General features: G+C 37.9%; 2 protein-coding genes across 3 annotated transcripts; both read right to left on the bottom strand.

The window, feature by feature from the left end:
* On the bottom strand, positions 1-7,575 carry LOC132190147 (clathrin adaptor complexes medium subunit family protein). The gene is made up of 8 exons (XM_059605052.2): positions 7,387-7,575; positions 6,761-6,907; positions 6,034-6,345; positions 4,349-4,641; positions 3,334-4,229; positions 1,902-1,958; positions 1,457-1,504; positions 1-525 (listed from the first exon to the last, which is right to left on the bottom strand). Exons 1-8 carry the CDS (start codon positions 7,452-7,454, stop codon positions 454-456), a joined length of 1,893 nt encoding a protein of 630 aa, XP_059461035.1. The 5' UTR covers positions 7,455-7,575; the 3' UTR covers positions 1-453.
* A 928-nt stretch (positions 7,576-8,503) lies between these two features.
* LOC132183064 (F-box/RNI-like superfamily protein) lies at positions 8,504-19,894 on the bottom strand. Of its 2 annotated transcripts, XM_059596464.2 has the most exons (8): positions 19,502-19,894; positions 18,923-19,162; positions 18,146-18,552; positions 17,587-17,772; positions 11,458-11,650; positions 9,861-9,937; positions 9,523-9,673; positions 8,504-9,099 (listed from the first exon to the last, which is right to left on the bottom strand). In XM_059596464.2, exons 1-8 carry the CDS (start codon positions 19,760-19,762, stop codon positions 8,803-8,805), a joined length of 1,812 nt encoding a protein of 603 aa, XP_059452447.1. In that variant the 5' UTR covers positions 19,763-19,894; the 3' UTR covers positions 8,504-8,802. The 2 variants fall into 2 exon arrangements, with proteins under 2 accessions (XP_059452447.1, XP_059452452.1); XM_059596469.2 differs by lacking the exon at positions 17,587-17,772.

Consider the following 19,894-nt stretch of genomic DNA (forward strand, 5'->3'; position numbering starts at 1 on the left):
TACAACAAACAAAATCTATCATATCAATACAATAAACAAACAAACATGAGAGGGAGTTACACAAATGGGAGCACCTGTCAGCTTGTCCATAGTATATTGCCCCATATTTTCTCAGCTACTAGAATCAATTATGCCTCGATCCCAACGTTAAAACAAAGGTCATAAGATACAAAAATGTCAGGAAGCCATCCATGTCATTACATATCACACCAAAATCTTGACTGCCCATCAATTCCAACTCTTCATCTCAATCCGTTAGAAAAAAAAAACACAATGATTAAGGCTCATTATGCTCAGAACGTAGCCATCTGAGGACTGAACATGCAAAGTACTCTCTTGCTCAGCTTGCATAGAACTTCAAATCACAAGATTAGGGTTTAGTTAATTAGGCAAAAGAAAGCATCCTTGCAACCAAAATCACAGGATATACATCTCTGAGTTGCCATCTGTCAATTATACTTTCTCTGCAGCAGCAAATGGGCACTTCCCCAATGTGTTCCACAAAATATAATCCCCAGAAGTAACCTATTTACAACCAAATAAATGAGAGAAAAAGACAGAAGATCTACAAGTATACAATGAATTGCAGAATTAAACTATGTCTTTGCAATTGGCATAAGCAACAAGACGCATGGGAAAAAAAATCATTCCAATGCCTCAGATATCTCTTTTTTACACTGAAGCAATATACTGTATTATGTACAAGTTGAACAAAAACAATAGATGAAAGGGGGAAGAGAGGAAACTAAGCTGCTATCCACAACCATATGAGCAAGGACACCATTCATGACAAATCACAATGAACCAATAACATCACCTATTGATAAATATTTATGCTAACAGCTATTGGTGCAACCAAAGTTCACAAGCGACTTCTAGATGCAAAAGCAAAAATAGTTTGGATCTGGTTCATTTAGGTCTCAGGAACTTTCTAGAAATAGAAGAGGGTCAGCTGTCTGTATTAATTCATGGATTATATTACATTCCCGTCAGGAGTAGGTCCATCGATCCATTTAAGTCATGGATTAGATTTCTTCAACCTATATACCAAGTAGATTGGAGATCAAGTCTTCTGAATATATTATTCATATTTGTAGGCATGTGTTTTACCAATTGTTTCAAGGAGATTTTAATTTTATTGAAAAACAAATTGTATGATTTTGGATATTTCTTTCTTTTATTTCTCTTCAGACTTTGAGCCCCATAGCTCATTATCTCAAGCCAACCTTGGTGAAAATCATGGAAAGTAAGATCTGCCACTTTTGGCCACAAATCCAAGTTAATTCAGTTCCACCGACACTAGAAGCTGCTAGATCTTCTATCCAAATTGAGGGCATCTTTATGATTAAATTTGACAGCTGTAACCATATGAAAATATCCAACAAGCGCTTACCTAAACCAAAAAAGAAAAAAATTCCTATCAAGGTTTAAGAGGGGAGTCTGAACAAAAACCCACCTGAGTTGAAAATTCAACGGGAGCTTTAACAGCTGGATAGATGCTTACCTGCATACAGCACAAACAATTACAAGAAAGCACACAGAAAAACCAATTCTATGTAGTTTCAATGAGCAATAACAAAACGTAAGGGTGCCTGATAATATGAAAATCCAGGATATTTTGATTTCTACTGAATTAGCACATGAAAGGTGTGTGATAAATGATAATATGATATAGCAAAGTGCATTTGAAAAACAGAATTCAATCTCAAAATCCAGGATGTTTTCGTTTTTATGGTAAAATCACAGGCATAACTCTGAGTATATGATATAGCAAACAGCTTTCCCATTTTTTTTTTTTTTTTTTTTAAAAAAAAGAGATAAAATTGAAGAACACATAATGCCAGAAAAAAAAAAATGTACACATGACCAGGAGAGGAGAAAAAGAGGAGCCACAAGCTTACTGATTTAGGATCGATTGACATCCCAGATAATGATGCCCCAACAATCTTGAAAGATACCTGTTACAATGCATTAGTAAATGCCTGTTCTGGATTAAGCCAAATCTTCAGTATATCATAGAATGCACTAAACTCACTGCAAAGTATGGATCTATACCATCAATCTAATTACATGCTTCACCAATTTTAGCAGACATTATTTTTCCTGATGCAAATGATGAACTAGACAAAAGCAACATACTACAATAGGATAACAAACAAAAATAATAGCCATGCAAAGCACAGATTCAATTGCATTTTTTTGACAGATCCTGCTAAAGCAGCAGCTTAATGAGAGCTACTCTCATTCAATATGTTCCTGTTTAGGGGCACGATATTACACCTCATTAGCGAACGTGACATCACTGATGATGTATCACACTGTTAAAAGCATTAAAAAAATTAAGTTTCCAAGCAACGATTTTTGACAGGGTAAAAAGATCATTTATCACACCAGTTCAGAGGATCAATTTTATTTTTTTTAACGAAAAAAAAAAAGAAAAAAAAAAAGTCATTATGAACACGACAACAAAATGGAAGAGCCCAACAACTCCCACTTCTGGACAATTAGAACATGCACCAAATTTTCCAAATGCTTAGACAGCATATACTAATGCATATGGCACCAGAGAACCCAAAAGGATCGCAAAATCAAATCTCAAGTTTTTATCTGGTTATTCTGAACTTCTACATGTTTTTCTTCTTTAAATGTGTTTAGGAAAGTATGAAAAAGAGACAAAGACTGTAACATACCAAAAGTGTATAAAATGAGGCCATGACAACCTGAGAAAATATTTTTTCTCTTAAAAAAAATAATAAGAAGTAACAAACAGGAAAATATTCTTCTGGAAAGGGCAGGTTTTTTGAGTTCCCAGCTATATATGGGAGAGTTGAAAATGATGGTAACATCAATATATTTAAGGGGAAAATTCACTTTACCCCTTGAAGTTTCAGGAGTTTTTTCATAGGTTTTAATGAGGGCAAAATTAGAATAGAGGACATCAAAATCCCACGTGAGACGTACGTGGAATGATTTCCATCCAATTATACGGAAATTAGTAACGAAAGGTCTGAATTGAAAATTTTTGAAACATTGGGAGGGTACATTGCCAATTTTTAAACATTGGAGTTCGAATTGAAAAACCCCTGAAACTTTGGGGGGTAAAGTGAATTTAACCCTATATTTAACATATGGGGCGAATGAATATATGTGATTTGCTTAAACTCATTAAAGAATGACAATGGAACTGCTTAGGCATAAAGGTGACCTCACATGAACCGAGGAAAAGCAAATGGTCTATAAGTTCATAAAAGATTTAGAATACATTAGCAAGATCTCCAACAAAAATCTGGAATAGATAATAAAGAAAGGAAAAATAAAATAGGAAGTACATACTTTAGCATAACTGTATGCCTGCCAGCAAAATGGCTCCTCTAGATCAACTGGAGGAAGATCGTTGCTCATTTTCTCCATTAGGAATTCCTCTATGTTTACCATATTATTAGAATGCTCTGTCTCAACATCACTATCTTCATCAGCTATGGTTCCATAAACTGACCTAGAGGAAGGCAATCTTTGTGTTTGCCATGGTGCAAACTTAACTGTTCCAGGGAAAGTTGCCTCGATACTTTTTCCAGAAAGGCCACGTCCACCTGTTATAATTTTCCATTCCACAGAGTGCTCTGTAGTTGTAACTGTTCCAATTGAAGGAGTCCCATCAAAGGATACAACCCTTCTCCTAGGGAAGGGCATAGTCACAGTACAGAACTCCATCGTCAGAGGAGCCTTATAACCTTCCATCAGGCGCAACTTGAATAAAAATGCACCTTTATCCTCAGAGACCATTGACAATTGGTAAAATCCCTTAATGGGAGGTCCAAGGCTACAACTAGCCTGATAACGCATTAAAACAAAATTACCTAATGGTGGTGAAAACATCACAGCCTGCTTATCAAAACATTGTTCGGGAACTTGAGCACAAGGATGAAATGATAAGACCTCAACATGAGCTGTGTTCAACCCTGTTAAGGGGAATGAGACGTCAGGCAATCCTTCTAATTCTGCTCGACAGTTTATTTGACCAGAAACTGATAAAATATCTGGAATCTCATCTCGATCATACATAGCAGCATGAACAGTCTCTTGAATTGTGAACAGCATTCTCTGCTTTCCTTTGTAAAGGTACGGCTTCCACACTGGTTGCTTGAGATCAGCAGGAGGCAGATCCGATAAAGAAAAGCCATTAACCTTTACAGCAAATATATTGGAATAGCTAAGGTCCAAAGGTGTACCTATTAAGAGATAAACAAGGCCATGAAAATTAACCAGAATTAGGTAAACACAAGTTGACACACCAAAAGTTATAATTAAGAAATCTGAGATGAGAAATACCATAATAAAGAGTACCAACCAAAGGGCATTGAACTACTAATGAAAGTTCGAAGTGCATCTTTATCTAAAGGCCTTGAACCAATCTTTGGAGCGTCTGCTGCAACAGGTCCTGTTACAGCAGTGCTTGAAGGGACAGAAGATGCAACTGGTGCAGCTATGGGTTTTGCCCTTGAGGAGATGCCTGATATACCTATACTGCCAGTTAGTGAATCCAACAAGCCACCTACAGAGGGAGACGCACCTACGACCACCTCAGGTTCTACTACATCGGCAGCAACTATGTCACCAATAGCATGTGCGGCCATGAATGCCCTGTAAAATTGGTAACAAGAAACTGCTTACATATACCATTTGATGTGGAGAGAATCAAGTAACATCAACATGTAAGGTTAGCTGCCTTTTTGCTCTTCTACAAAGATCATCTTTAGTAAAAGGCAGTAACAGCGAACCCAGAAATGCAGTTGAACAGTCCAAGGAAAGTAATGCATGCATTCAAAGAGATTTTAAGAATTACAACAAATAAAAAAAGAAGTCAGGCCCATATTACTGCCAAGAAACATCAAGCGAGCATTTAATATGTAGGCAACTTGAATGACAAAATATAGATCACTAGTACAAAGCTATGATCAAGGAACTCTTTCCTAGTCCCATTTACCCCAAGACCTTGAGTTTTTACAGACCATTATAAATCTGTCATAGCTCTAAAGGATAAGAAAGGCATCAATCTTAAGACAGATTTTACAACATCTTTTGCAGGAAAAGTAACCAATGAACATACTGGCAGAAGTACACTACAAAACAACCCTTTAAACTCAAAAACATTCTTTACAAAATGAAATTTATTTTGAAAGAAGGGATTACATCAATATTAAAACCAGAAGAGAATTCCTCAAAGAGAGGAGCTACGGGCAAAATCAACAGAAACTGTGCAAGACAAAACCCAAGCATAGAGCAAAATGGTGCCAAAATTGTTTTCTAACAGAAAAGCTCTGCTTGTGCAGATTTAGTAATCCATGCAAAAGAAACATCCAACCATTCTAGATATATCCACTACTTCCATAATAAGCCAAAAAGTTCAAGGGCTTTCCCAACCATCTTAAACCCAATAAATGATATTGACCCCATCTCCTTTGACCATTAAAACATGTAAGATGGTGCTGGGTGCTTGCTTTACCAATAGACAGTGCTTTCAACTCCATTTCAAACAGAATCTTTATTATATTCGGGGAATTAGCACATGATATTGCCTTCATATATTTAAGATTTCAATGATGCCTAGTTGACCTAGGTAGGGCAGAGATCATTTATGCCCTTCATGACATCTTGCAGATTAATTTCAGAGAGAATTATCCAAAACAGCACTAATACTCATAGAGTGAGCCAGAGCTATATAGATCATGACTGTCATCAAATACCAGAGTATAAACAAGGTAACTAGAAATAATAAAACTAGAAGCTAAATGACCTCTCGCAAGCACTCATTTCATCGTACATTCCAATGCTGCTTCATAAGTTAAACTCACAGAAAACAGTAACGGGTAAGACTTTCAAAGTAAATTCAGAAGAACTTTGAAGCTGAGGAGAATTAGCAAACATGTATGATGAACTCCAAAAGGGGGGTAGGGGGAAGACCGAAAAAGTTGCCAGATATTTTCTTATGGTATAATATACTTCCTGAACAACATTGCAAGTAACTTACCATACCCTGTGATGGACGGAAGATCGAGCAAGAGGGAAGATAAACTGTCATCCCCTCCAACGGCATTTCCACAATCAGATCTTTTACATAACCTTGCATATGCCTTCAAATGCCTTGGCTCAACTAAAGGCAACACAAGAATGCAATAATTACCCTTTATGTGCAATATTAAAGGCCACAGCAGATTGTTATCTCCTTCCTCTTCTTTGTTTATGTAAACACCTATAATGTGACGTGTAATTGGATCATCAACCCAGGAATCTGATCCTTCAGATGACTGGCTAACACGTATGCCAAACCCACGTGCAGATCCCTCCCTACACAGAAACAGAAAACTTAGTAGGAATGAGTAGAAGACAAAAAGGTATTACGAAAGAACTACAATAAGGTTAATAAACCCCAGAAGAATCATAAATGCAGAAAGACAGCTGTGAAAGACAATGAACGATTACAACAACTATTTATGTTCTCAACCCATAGTTTTGTCAAATCAATAAAACTGCCTGAGTTCATTATTTTTCAAACAACTAGTTAAGGCAATAAAAGTTCAAGCATTATTGTTTAAACATCTACTTCAGGCAATAAAAGTTGAAAAGCATCATCATAAGATTGACAAGCAATCTACAACTTAAATACCAAGCTGTCTAAAACTAGTAAATTATTGAGTTACTATTCTTGATATCAATTGTGCACCCTAAAACTGAAAACAAAATCTAATTGTTTTAAACTAACCTTTGCTTTCTCTCCACAAAAGCAGTCGCCAATTCTGAGTCCGCAGGGAGTACTGAATATACAGTATAACTAAAGCTATCCTCGCTAGCATTCTCATCCTCGCTCTTATAAGCTTCCCGCCACCGCTTCTCTACGACCGGAAACCTCCTAATATCACAAAGAACAACCAAATTAATATACATATATGAATTTCTTAGAGCCCCGTTTGAATGCCTTAGAAAATTTCCAATTTTGGGACTTGAATACAAAATTTTGCTTTCATTTCTTCTAGCCCGTTTGATTACCAAGAAAGGGCTTTTAAGGTGCAAAAACTCTGATTTCTTAAACAAATTACAGAGCAGATTTTGCAGATGCAAACATCGGTTTGAAATAAGCAAAAAAGAAAACCCTAATGTGCACGGAAATGAGAAATCGACGAGGCAAGAAGAAGAGCCTTCTCTCGATAATTGCATATACGACGCCGTATCAAGTAGGTGAGAAAGATTACTGGAAGAGAAGGACGAATTTCAGAATGCAAATTTTAAATTCGATGAAAAATCTGAGGCAAAACAGCTCGAGACAAAAAGGGTTGGGAGTTAGCTGGTATGTATGCATATGCGCATTCAGATGGTGGATTTAAGGTATACCTGGAGAAAACGACGGCGTCGAGGCTGTTAAGGACCCAGATGGCTCTAATGCTGCAACCGCCGGGCATCGCTACCTCTGCGATTTGGGCTACAATGGAGAGGGCGAGTGAGATGAAGAAGCTGGATTTTTATTTTCAACGTAAACGACAACGTCCTGGTGTTTCCGTTTCTTTTCCTCGGCACATGACAAAAATTGGCTCTCGTCGGGTAATTACAAAATACACCCAGTTTTTATTATTATTATTTTTTTCCAAATAATCACTAAGCATGTGTTTAATTGATCGCAGCAGCAGAAATAAAACTATCCATTTTTAAATTCAAGAAATAATCAACTCGGGATCCCATTAAAGAATCGAAAAAACTGTAAGGTAGTTTGTAATTTCTCCTGATCATAAAGAAGATAAATTACCCGCTTCTATAATTCTATTTCATCTTCTTTCTGTCGAATCTTTTTTATTTTATATTTATTTTTGTCATATCATATGCATGTGGCGGCACGTTTCTGTGGTTATTTATATTTTATCCTTTCTTTTTTTAGTGAGTATTTATTTTATATTGTTTAATATTTGTTCGTGACGGCACGATTTGATAGGACATCGAAAACGACCCCCATTTTCCCGTTTTAAAATGGACCCTTTTTGTATTTACCTTTTTTTTTAAAAAAAAAAATGTTTTTAGTTCTGACACTTTTTTTTTTTTAATTGACACTTTTAAACGTTAAAAATAATATTTATACTCCGAACTTTTTTATAAAATTTTTTATTTATCCTTAATTTCAAATTAAAAATTAAAAAAAAAAAAAAATTGAAAAATAATTTAGCCTTTTTAAGTTTTTTTTTTATTATTTAATTATTATTATTATTTTTATAGATATCTTTTTGGTCTTTTTAGGTATTTTTGTTAGATGTTAAAGGCTAAATCTAACCGAACGAGATAAATTAATTGAAATTAAAAGTTCATGAGTATAAATTGAAAGTTTTTGAATTTTATAAAAGCCTTCTCAAAACATACAATAGTTCAAGAGTTTAAAGTGAAGTTTTCTCCAAAAATAATATAAGTCGGAACGCATACAATTTGGGAGAAGGAAAATGGGATTAGGCTTGGATCTTTGGAAAGCAAAAACTTCATTTTTCATCCCAGCAATAGTTTTTTATACGTGAAAACTACAGTGAGCACATAATTTAATCGTAAAAACTGAATAAATTTCCTAAACTCTAATTAAACATTTATTATTATTAAAAAAAAAAAAAAAAGGAACAACAAAACTGATAAACCGAAAGTGAACCACAACCACCAAGGAAATTGCTTACATTTCTGAAAGAGCCAACTGCCAAGATCTGGTCTTGCCCTTCGGTTCGTGCATTGGAAATATACAAGCTCAGCCCTCAGGTATGTACATATAGAATGGTGTTGGATCTACAGGTCCATACAGAGGTAAGAGATGACTGAGCCTGCTCTCCGTTTGGTTCGCTGGCTGACCTTCCACTTCTCAACGAGAACCTTCTTTATGTTGGGGCAACTGGAAACCACCGTAGCAACTCCAGCTGCAGTTATACCAGGGCAGTAAACCATGTGGCAGGATTCAAGCAGGGCGCAGTTTTTCACAAGATGGGTTATGCCAACGTCGGTTATATGATGGCAGTGTGACAGCAGTACTTCTTTCAGTAATGGACAGCCTTCTCCTAACTCCACCATCGCCATATCCCCCAAATTCTGCCGATGTCGGATTGACGAAGAAATTGCAAGATGAGAAAAATTGTATCAAGAAGGGTGCAGTTTTTCATTGCACCAAGCAATGGCCTCTATTACATGTACATCAATATGTAGATGAAAATTTAGTCTTCCTATTTAATGCACTATGGGCAATGACCTATTCAAAAATCAAGTAATTTTGTGATTTCCCGTGTATGCAATCTTATTACAGTACGTTTTCAACCTATCATTCAAAGTTTACAACCCATCTTTCAACTAGATACTGTGCACATCAATATAACAGTATACTATTAGTTCAATTTCAGATATTCTCATAGAAAGCAAGAGTTATATTTTCTATTTAGAGTAATAAGTCTGAGTTTAATGCAAATTTATGCATACGGAGAAACATAAACCAACAAGAGAGAGAGAGAGAGAGAGCACCTGAAGTACACTAACATCTAGGGAAATGAGTTTAGGGCAACCTCTTGCAATTGCTGTTATTCCAGCATCTCCAATTTGGTGGCAGCCGCTGACATTTAGATGATACAGTGAGCAACCCTGGCCAATGGCAACAAGGGCCTCATCTCCAACCCTAGTGATTAAAAAAAGAAAAAAAGAAATCAATTAGAAGTCTTGTAGAATTTATTGTGTTCCACATAACGATCATAATCTATATGACACTTTCAACATGCAAAACGTCTATTATAGAGGGAAAAAGCATCTAATTCGCAATGCTAACAAATAAAGATGAACAGAAAAAGCTGTGGAGAGTACTTTACCTATCACAAAACCGAAGGCTAAGATCTGTGAGAGATTTACAATGCTCACCAATAGCACAAATTCCCTTGTTTCCAATCTATTAATGTCAAAAACCAAAAAATATATGAGTCTACGCGGTAAGATGTAATTACCGTCAAAAAATGTGAGTGACTGGCAATTGGCAAAGATGCAGATATTAACAACAAAAATGTAACTATTGCATCAGTTAAAACAGTTTATTTGAGGAAATTTTTATTTTTCAGTAAAAAAAAGGATAGGTTCCTACAAGAAGGACAAAGCAAAACATTTTCTTTTTCTTTTTTTCGGTGTCACAAACATAAATTCACAAACCCATGTGTCATGGGCTTCCCGCATCATCTCCATGTTTCGTCCCCTTGTCGGCCAATTGGATATTCCCAGATCTCTATTCAACACAACCAATCAACCCAAAACCCAAAGACTCCTATCAAAACTCAGATATGCCTATCCTCCCACACCCAAGACATTGCCCACCGGCTGATCCTCCCCATCCCAGAATGACAAATCTCCCAATGATATCACTCTCTTCCCAACAGCCAACAAAAGATGTACGTTCAATTATTCCTCAAAAGTCACCAAAGCTATGCTTACCGAATTGAGCTCACATTAATGTTGTTAACTCAAACGATGTTGTTTCTTGATAGAGCTGGGCTGTACTTGAAAATCCATAAATTTCCAATGAGAGAGAGGAGGATTTGCAGTGACAGAGACAGGTTTTCTATACAGTGAGTTAGGGCCTCAATGAAGCAAAGTAGTGAAGCAATTGATAGCAGATGAGACAGAGAGAGCGGGAAAGGAGTGTTGGCACTGTTGTCAAACTCCAATTGGCTTCTATGGGGGTTTCAGCACCTAATATTCACAGAGAAATTTAAGCCTGACTCGAGATTTGTATTCTTTTTTTTTTTCAATTTAAGCTTCCCCATGTGTCCCTTTCGTGTCCCCCCACCATCCTAAATTCAAAATATTTATTTAATTATTGGACTGGACATGTACAACATGCATCCAACCATGTTCGAGCCACATCCATGTCCAATACGTGTTGGGTGATGATACTCCAAGGGTTTGGGAGTATCTGACCTTCATAGTTATAATTCTCTTATTCCCTACTTTATAACATTTCTTACTTGTGGAAAGCCAAAACAAGTGATCCTAAACACTCAATCAAGAGATGGTGTAAAAACAGGTTGACACAAAGTTCACACCAAATATAAAACCAGCAAAGCACACATTATTATTTTGCCCCTACCAGTAGATATAAGTTTCCTAGATAATAAAGAGGACATTTGTCACAGATATTTTGGTAGTCCAGAACTGTCCTACACACCAGATTGGCTGACTAAAACTCATAGTTCATACCTTCATGAAGCATTTAATACAGCCATTTTCTGTGAGAACAACTATCCAATGAATCATGAACAGAAGGAAAATATTGGAAAGTAAAATGAATGCAAGGAACAATTTGCATAATAGTGAAAATTTGGCAAATTAACCATAAATTTGTTTGGTAAAAGAAGAACTAAATGTGTGTTCTTGTGTGTGTGCATGCACGAGAGAGAGAGAGAGAGAGAGAGAGAGAACCTCATAACACCGGCGAATGTGAAGTTTCTTCAACTTTTGGCAGCCCCTAGCTATACCACAAATACCTTCATCTCCTATACTAGAGCAATCTACCAAGTGAAGAGCTTGCAAGAACTTACAGCCCATTCCAACTTCAAGAAGGGCATTGTTGCCTATCTTTTGGCAGAACAACAGCGCTAACTCAGTGAGTTGTCTGCACATATTCAAGAGCTAACTTTAACACTCATCACAAATGTATCAACAGGCAGTATCGGAAAAAATGTCTTAACATATTTAGCCACAAGCCATAATAAAGTGATTTTCTATGATCCATGTAAAATGCAAGAAATACACTCTATTAAGCAGCTTGTGAGCAGAAATTAACTACAAAATGCAAGGCGCCGGGGAGAAAATATCTCCTGGTGGGCCCATTTTATTTTACACTTATTTACAAACATGTCATCATCCACTCACCTAATGACACATGTACACATCACTATTCACACTTTTAAATAAGAGAAATAAGGAGAAGAAGGGGATCTTTTTTTCTCCTCCTTGAGGTCTCTCTCTCTCTCACGCCTCCTCTCTCCCCCGAGGATTTCTCTCTCATTCCTCCAAACAAGATCTCTCTGGCAGAGACCTAGAGATGTCTCTCTCCCTCTTGAGTCTTCCAGCCTTACATCCCTCATCTCTCTCTCTCTCTCTCTCTCTCTCTCTCTTGCACATCTCTCACTCTCTCACACATCTCTCTCTCTCTCTCTCTCTCTACCCTCGCTCCCTTTCATATCTCGCATACCTCACTTAACACACACTGTAGGGACAAATTTTTATTATCTTTCTTATCCAAAAATAAAGATGTTAACTTAAGCATCAGAGAATCTTCAACCTCAACCGAAGAACCTCTGACCTTGTTTTTGTTTTGTAAGAACCTTATTACTGTACAAGGAGTCATTTCACAGCTTGACCATCAAGAAAATTGCTGGGTAGCAAATTCTTGGACATGAAAATGCTCCAACACAAGGAAAGATGTGACTGAATCCATCCAACTCCTAAACTAAGAAGAAAGGATTATACTTTTATGCATATTGTATTATAACTTTCATTTATAAGAAAATCAATGTCATTAGAAAGCACAAAAGGGCGCAAACCCAGTACACACGAAATATACAAGAGATACCTTCAATTAGGGAGAAAAAAAAACAAACACAAGTCCAAAAATTCAATAAAACTAAAGGAGGACTATTGTATGCCATCATCCAAGCATAAAGTGATTTTGAACATAACCACCGAAACCTTGCAATCTTCAAAGCTCCTTATGTTTTGCTATTTCCAGATGCACCACATTTAGCTTAAAAGGGCCATCCTCCAAACGTTTAAAATGTTATGGCTTCCCAGCGGACCTCTCCAGCTAGCCAACAACTCCCACATCCTTCTAGGTATGACCCACTCTACACCAAAAAGACTAAAGATCGAGACTGATAATTCTCTACTTCACATTGTAGAAGAAGATGATCTAAGCACTTCCTACTCCTCTTGCACATAAAGCACCAATCCACCATTATTACGTCCTCTTCCTCAAATTGTCCAAAGTTAGGATCTTCTCTAGCATTGTCATCCACACAAAGAACGCCACTTTCAAAGAAGCCTTATATTTCCAAATGCTCTTCTAGGAAATGGAGAGCCAGCGAGAGTACAAAGCACATGATAAAACGATCTTACTTCAAGCATCCGCCTATTGGAGGAGATCCGACAAATTTTTCCTCGTTGCCTTGTCCCAACCTAAGAGAATACAAAAGATCAAAGAATGAAGCGGCCAAGTCCACCTCCCAATCATGCACAAGTCTCGTAAATGATATATTCTACTGAAGAATCTCATTAGAAAACTGCACACAATCAGCCACCCAAACCTCCTTACAACGAGCAATATTGAACAATTCTGGAAAAGATACCTTCAAGGGATGGTCCCCACACCACAAATCATTGCCAGAACTTGATCTTAGACCCCTCTCCCACCTCAAATCTAACAAATCTAGAGAAAACTCCCCACCCCCCTTAATGAATTTCCACACTCCCACTCAAAGGGCTCCACTTCCACTAACCTCTCCTCATGCTATCAGATTTGGCTTCCACCAACGATCTTCACAAAGCCTCTCTTTCCGTAGCATACACTATAACCATTTCCCAAGAGAACTGGGTTAAACTAAATTAGATTTCCAGCCCCCATACCACCAAAGCACATCGGAGAACCAATCTTCGACCAACTGACTAAATGGAACTTTAACTCGTCACAAACTCCACTTCACAAAAAATCTCTCTGAAGTTTCTCAATCCGGTTAGCAACACCTACAACTATATGAAGTTTCTCAATCCAGCCCACCCCAAAGGGCCCCACTACGTCCTTGTAACACCAACTTCCCCTCATGCTATCATATTTGGTATCCACCACCTATCTCCACAAAGCCTCCCTCTCCAATAGTAGAACACCATAACTATTTTCCTAAGAGAGCTCAGTTAAACCAAATTATATTTCTAACTCTCAAACCACCATAGCACATCGAAGAACAAATTTTCGACCGACTAAATGAAACTTGAACTCGTCACCAACTCCACCCTACGAAAAATCCCACAAAATTTTCTCAATCCAGTTAGCAGCACATATGATGATGAGAAAAAGGGACAAATAATAAGTAGGTAGATTGGAAAGAGTGATTTTAATCAACGTCAACCTACCAGCCTTAAAAAAATAAAGCCTCTTCCAACCAACCAATCAACATTTCAACAATATCATCCCATATTAATTTAGCCTTATACAAAGCTCCCAAAGGAAGACCCAAATACTTCATTGGCAAATAGGCCACCCTACAACCAAGGATACAAGCCAAACCTCCTATGTCATCCGCATCACCAGCAAAGACTAACTCCAATTTCAATAAGTTAATCTCCAACCTCAAAACCACTTCAAAACATAAGAAAAGACAATGTAGATAACGAAGATGATCATGACTTGCCGCACAAAAGATCAAGATATCATTCGCAAACAAAACATAAGATACTAGAAGCTCATCATTATTCATTGACCTCGCCTAAAAACCTCATAAGATCTCCTTATTTGGTGTGGCAGACATCCTACCCAAAGCCTTCATGACAACCACAAACAATAGAGGAGATAAAGGATCTCCTATCTCAGTCCATAAGAACTACTGAAGAAACTCGAGGGGAATCCATTAACAAGAATGGAGAAACGCAAGATAGAAATACATTGCTATCCAAGCTCTCCATTTCTCCCCAAAGTCATATCTCCTCAACAAATACAGTAAGAACTCCCAAATTAACATGGTCATAAACCTTCTCTAAGTCGAATTTATAGAGCAAACCAGGTTCCCCTAATTTAGTACAGCTATCAAGATATTCATTAGTTGCCACAATTGAATCTAAAATCTGCCTCCCCCTGATGAACGCATTTTAAGACCTAAAAATAATCTTCTCCAACACTGTTTCAGCCTGTTTGCCAGGCCTTTAGAGATAATTTTATAAACACCGTCCATAAGACTAGTAGGACAAAAATACTTGATATCCACACCGGCTTTCTTGGGGATAAGGGAAATAAAAGTTTCATTGAGTCTCTTTTCAAACTTCCTCGAAGATGAAACTAAGAATCCATGATATCCTCTTTAATGACTTCCCAACAAGTCTAGAAAAAAGCCATAGAGAAACCATCAGGGCCCGAGGCCTTATCACAATTCAGGGCTCTCACCACCTCCAAAACCTCACTCTCCATAAAAGTTCTTTCCAACCAAGAAACCTCAATGGAATTGAAAGAGAAGAACATGGTCCCATTACCAACAAAGGAATCGATGGAGTTGTTTCTTTTGTTTGAATTTGGCACGAAAGAATTTAGTGTTCTTGTCTCCCTCTCAACCAAAGAGCCATTGACATTCACTTCTTTGAGAAGAACAAACCTCTCCAAGTCCCTAGTGATTTCTTCCTTCCTCAACATTTCATCAACAAATAAAGATCTTCCTTCTACAATAATATCAAGTTCACGAATTTCATCTAAAAGATCATTTTTCTTCTTCCCAATGTTGCCAAAAACCTCTTAATTCCATTTTTTCATATCCGCTTTCAAGGCTTTCAATTAGTGCGCCTGAATAAAGTTAGGGGAGCCCTGAAAACTATATGACATCCACTATTTTTTTTTTTATAACGAGGAACCCCTCCGAGGCAGGGCCACTTCATGTACCTAGCCATGTTTGGTAAACCTCAAACCCGTGTAAAGCGCCCCCTCCACACGAATCGGGTAATACTCCAACTTTGCCGGTGGGCTAGCCCCAAGGACTGGACATCCCCACTGTTTCACATGTTCCAAATCCCTTTGACTTCAACCACATATTCTCAAACTTAAAATACCGACTACTCCTAACCGCAATGTCACAATCAAGTAACCAAGGGAAGTGATCTGATAAAATTCTACGAAGTCTCTTCTGAGAAACATCATGAAACTAAACTTCCCAATTAGGAAAGAGAAGAAACCTATCAATTCTAGACCATGACGGAGAATCATGATTATTGGACCACGTGAAGTTCTCACCTACAAGAGGGATATCCATGAGACCCTGATCAAAGATGAATTTGAAAAAATCTAGCATAGATGGGAACTGTTGGGTGTCGGTTGATCTCTCACTCAGGTAGCAAATGATATTAAAATCACCCTCAATACACCATGGCAACTCCCACCAACTACGTAGCCTAGCCAATTCATTCCAAAGCACTTTCTTGTCATTGTCATCATTTGAGCTATAAATACCCGCAAAAGCCCACTCAAAATTACCATTGACACTTCTAAAGGAGCACGCAACTGAAAAATGTCCCCACACAATCCTCAAATCTTTTCCACCACCCTCTTATCCCACATTAATAAAATCCCTTCTAAGCCCCTCTCAACCCCAAATAACACCAATCCACACGTTGACAACCCCATAAACTACATACCATAACCCTAAAATAAAACTCCAGTTTAGTTTATTGTAAACATACTATATCAGCCTTCCAATCCTGAAGAAGACTACTAATCACCGACCTTTTATACCTCTCATTCAGTCCTCTCACATTCCAGGAGAGAATCTTAGACTTCATAAAGAACAAATAAAACCCTTCCTCCCCCTTCCTTTACCCCTCCCAGTAAGTTGAGTGGAAAACTGAGGCTACTAGTGCAGAACAGTGATGAACATCTAGCTCATGACAGAACTTAGAATCATGACTTTTCAGAATGCCAATGCAATGATATAAAATACTCAGCAAATCAGTAAAAGCATGCAGCTCAAAGGAATTCTTCTAAAGCTCCAAACAACGAGGCCAATAGCTTGTGTACCCCAAACATGACTTCCAAATAACACATACATATTATAACCAGAAACTAGTTTGGTAAAGTTTTGAGAAGTGTTTTGGGTTTTGAAAAACATAAAAAATAAGAATTGATTTGGTTGGGACCATATTTGAAAAAAGTGTTGTATGGGAGGTACACAAAAGAAAATTTGTTTGGTAAAATTTTGAGTATTTTTAAAAATAAGAAACTGAAGAGTGTTTCATAAAATAAAACAAAAAAGTAATAAATAAATAAATCGTTGGAGTTAGACCGTGGTGGCCGCGCCAAACAGTCCTAGTGGCCAGTGTGAGGCTGTTTGACGGTCCTAGTAGCAAACACAAGGGACGCCAAACGATCAGATAGAGGCCGCTAGATCTGTCTAGCAACCCCCGATAGATCAATGACCACCACCATCATGGGTCAGCGGCCACCAATGGCCACCATGCCAACTTTTTTTTTTTTTTTTTTTCCTTGTGACAAGGCAACCTCTATACCTGGAAAAGAAAAATTATATTACACTTGAAAAACATGTACATAAGTTTAGTTATTTTTTTAAGAGTGTTTTATGTTTTATCTTTTGAGAACTATTTGGTGAAAAATGTTTTGTTTTTTTAAAAGAGTTTTGTGGTTTGTTTTGAGAAGCGTGTTAGTGGTGGGACATCTGAGAATCCATTTAAATTACTGATATTTAAGAAGAGTTTTTTGTGTTTGAGAAGCAAAAACTGTTTTTTAAAAGTTTCCCAAACAGACCCAAAAATTATTTAGATTAAGCTGGGAAAGAAACATACTGGCAAGATTTTCCGATGGATTCCAATCCCATAGTTCCGATATTGTGGCACCCATTAACTTCGAGATGTGTAAGTTCCTTGCAACCACTTGCAATTGCTTCCAAACCCTTGTCACTCAAGAAATAGCAATCACTTAGAGTAAGACTTTTTAACTTCTTACAACCATTGCCAATAGCACGTAGACCCCTGAAATGTGGTTCATAAAAGAAAAATAAGCAAAGAGATTCTAATTGGGCATAACGGAAGTGCTTGACGCAATACCTGGAGCAGAATCAGTGATATGAAAGACTGGCTCAACTTCATAAATTATCCAAAATACTTAAAAAGAGAAACGTGTCCATGAAAAATATAAAACATAAGTCGCATTCTTATGATGATTTAGATAAATGGCACCCAAAAAAAAAATGCAAACAATTGGCTGAACTCTGCTCACTAATAAGCTTATCATGCATTCATAAGGATAACAGATAGAGTGTTCATTCCAAAAGGAAACTACCAACGGATGAAATCAACAAGTAAACTTCATACAAGATTTCCAAAAGACTGAAGAGTAACTAACCTGTCAGTAAATTTCTGCAAACTGCATACCGCCAGCATCTCCAGTGACAAACAACAAGTGCCAACAGCTGCCAAAGCCTCATCAGTAACATTAATACATTGCAGCTTCAGAACTTTCAAAAGAGGGCATCCTTTGGCCACAGCAAGCAGCCCTTTGTTGCTTATGAACTCTGAGTCCAGTGACAGGGTCTCAAGAGATGTGCAGTGCAACCCAACTGCTTCCAATGAGATGTCAGTTATTTTTGCACAGGCTGCCACACCAAGAGATTTTAGTGATTTTCCACAACCGAGGGCTAATTGAACCACACCCGTGTCACTCAAGCCTTCACAAAACCGCAAATTCAAATCTTCGAGCTGCTTACAGCACTGTCCAACAGCAGCTATACCTGGATCTCCAACATAACAACCCTGAAAAAACAATATGAATGAGTAAAGCTTAGAACAATGTATTACACGGACATATAAAATTGAAACTAAATAACAATCTTTAGAGTGTGCAGATTTTATGCCAAGCCCTCCCATCTAAAGGGTTGGAACAATTAAGGCTAAGGCGCCAATGGTGACCATAAATAGGCTTTAAAAGAGGTTGTAGCCTTACATGCCTACTATATGCACAGTGCATGATGCCAGAAATTATTCTGGACAGGATAGATCATCCCCAGTGGAACTAAAACCCGCATCAATGATCAATCACAAGTTTAAACAATACATTACATAACCCAATACCCAAAAATTAACAAGTAACAACGGTTTAGCGTTCAACTAACTGAAGATTTACCTGTAAATCCAAAGACTTCAACAACCGACACTTCTGAGCTACGGATACTAAACCCATACTTGACACATTATTGCACCAAATCAAGCTCAACTTCTCAAGTTTCGAGAAGCCTTCGCCGAGGACAGTCAAGCCAGCGTCTGATATATACGATGTCTCCAACTCACCTTCAGACCCACCTTTTTCCTTCGCATAACGCAGTTTCGGCAATGGACGTATAGATTCAACGCTAGGTCTTCTTCCCTGCATTCAAAAATCAAAAAGCGTCTTATCTTCTAATCAAATGATCGAATGCAATTCTTCCTTACAGAAACACTAATATCTAATTCGTTTCGGCCGTAATTGAAGAACAAGACCACTGACACGATCACATATCCTCAAGTTCTACTTTCTCCAAAGGCACAGTTTGTTTCCACGGAAAATACAAACAATGAAACAACTTTGCCAAAATTGATCAACAATTGATCGATCAACAATCAAATTATCCAAAATTGCATAGCTTTAATAATTGCTTGTGATTAGGAACAATTTGTGACCTAACGAGTTCAAATTGGGATTGAGTTTTGGAAATTGAAGGCTTACGAGCTGAGCGGGGAGAGAGAGTCGTTCGTCGACGTGGACTGTCCGGACGTTGACGAAGCGGCGAGTGATGAGCTTGACGAAATGCTCAGGGCTTCCGGAGGCACCGATGCGGATGGTGGAGCGACTCACTCGCTCGAGCCTGAGCCAACGCTTGCAGACGAGGGAGCAGGCGTCGCGGCTCGGCTTGGCGTCGAGCCGCCGGAAGATCTCCATAACCAGCTCGTCCGGGAGACACGTGTTGATCCGATCGCGTCCCCGCATTATTAGCAAAGCGAAAATTGCATTACTAGGACAGGATGGGGTTGTATATATGAGAAAAGAGTTTCAGGGAATCGGTGGAGTCGGCGGTTAACTGGGAATGTTCGGTGGTGTTTTCTCAGCTATGCCCCTGGG

The sequence above is a fragment of the Corylus avellana genome, chromosome 2 (genome assembly GCF_965113065.1).
Source record: "Corylus avellana chromosome 2, dhCorAvel1.hap1.2, whole genome shotgun sequence".
Classification (NCBI taxonomy): domain Eukaryota; kingdom Viridiplantae; phylum Streptophyta; class Magnoliopsida; order Fagales; family Betulaceae; genus Corylus; species Corylus avellana.

Coding starts and splice junctions, on each gene's coding strand:
- LOC132190147 (XM_059605052.2), bottom strand. CDS start 7,454: ATGCCCGGCGGTTGCAGCATTAGAGCCATCTGGGTCCTTAACAGCCTC. Junction 4,642..6,033: donor GATCTTCCGTCCATCACAGG/GTATGGTAAGTT, acceptor CCAATTTTACAG/GGCATTCATGGCCGCACATG. Junction 1,959..3,333: donor AGGCATACAGTTATGCTAAA/GTATGTACTTCC, acceptor GCATTGTAACAG/GTATCTTTCAAGATTGTTGG.
- LOC132183064 (XM_059596464.2), bottom strand. CDS start 19,762: ATGCGGGGACGCGATCGGATCAACACGTGTCTCCCGGACGAGCTGGTT. Junction 19,163..19,501: donor TCTCTCTCCCCGCTCAGCTC/GTAAGCCTTCAA, acceptor TTTTGAATGCAG/GGAAGAAGACCTAGCGTTGA. Junction 9,938..11,457: donor ACATTCGCCGGTGTTATGAG/GTTCTCTCTCTC, acceptor TGACATTAATAG/ATTGGAAACAAGGGAATTTG.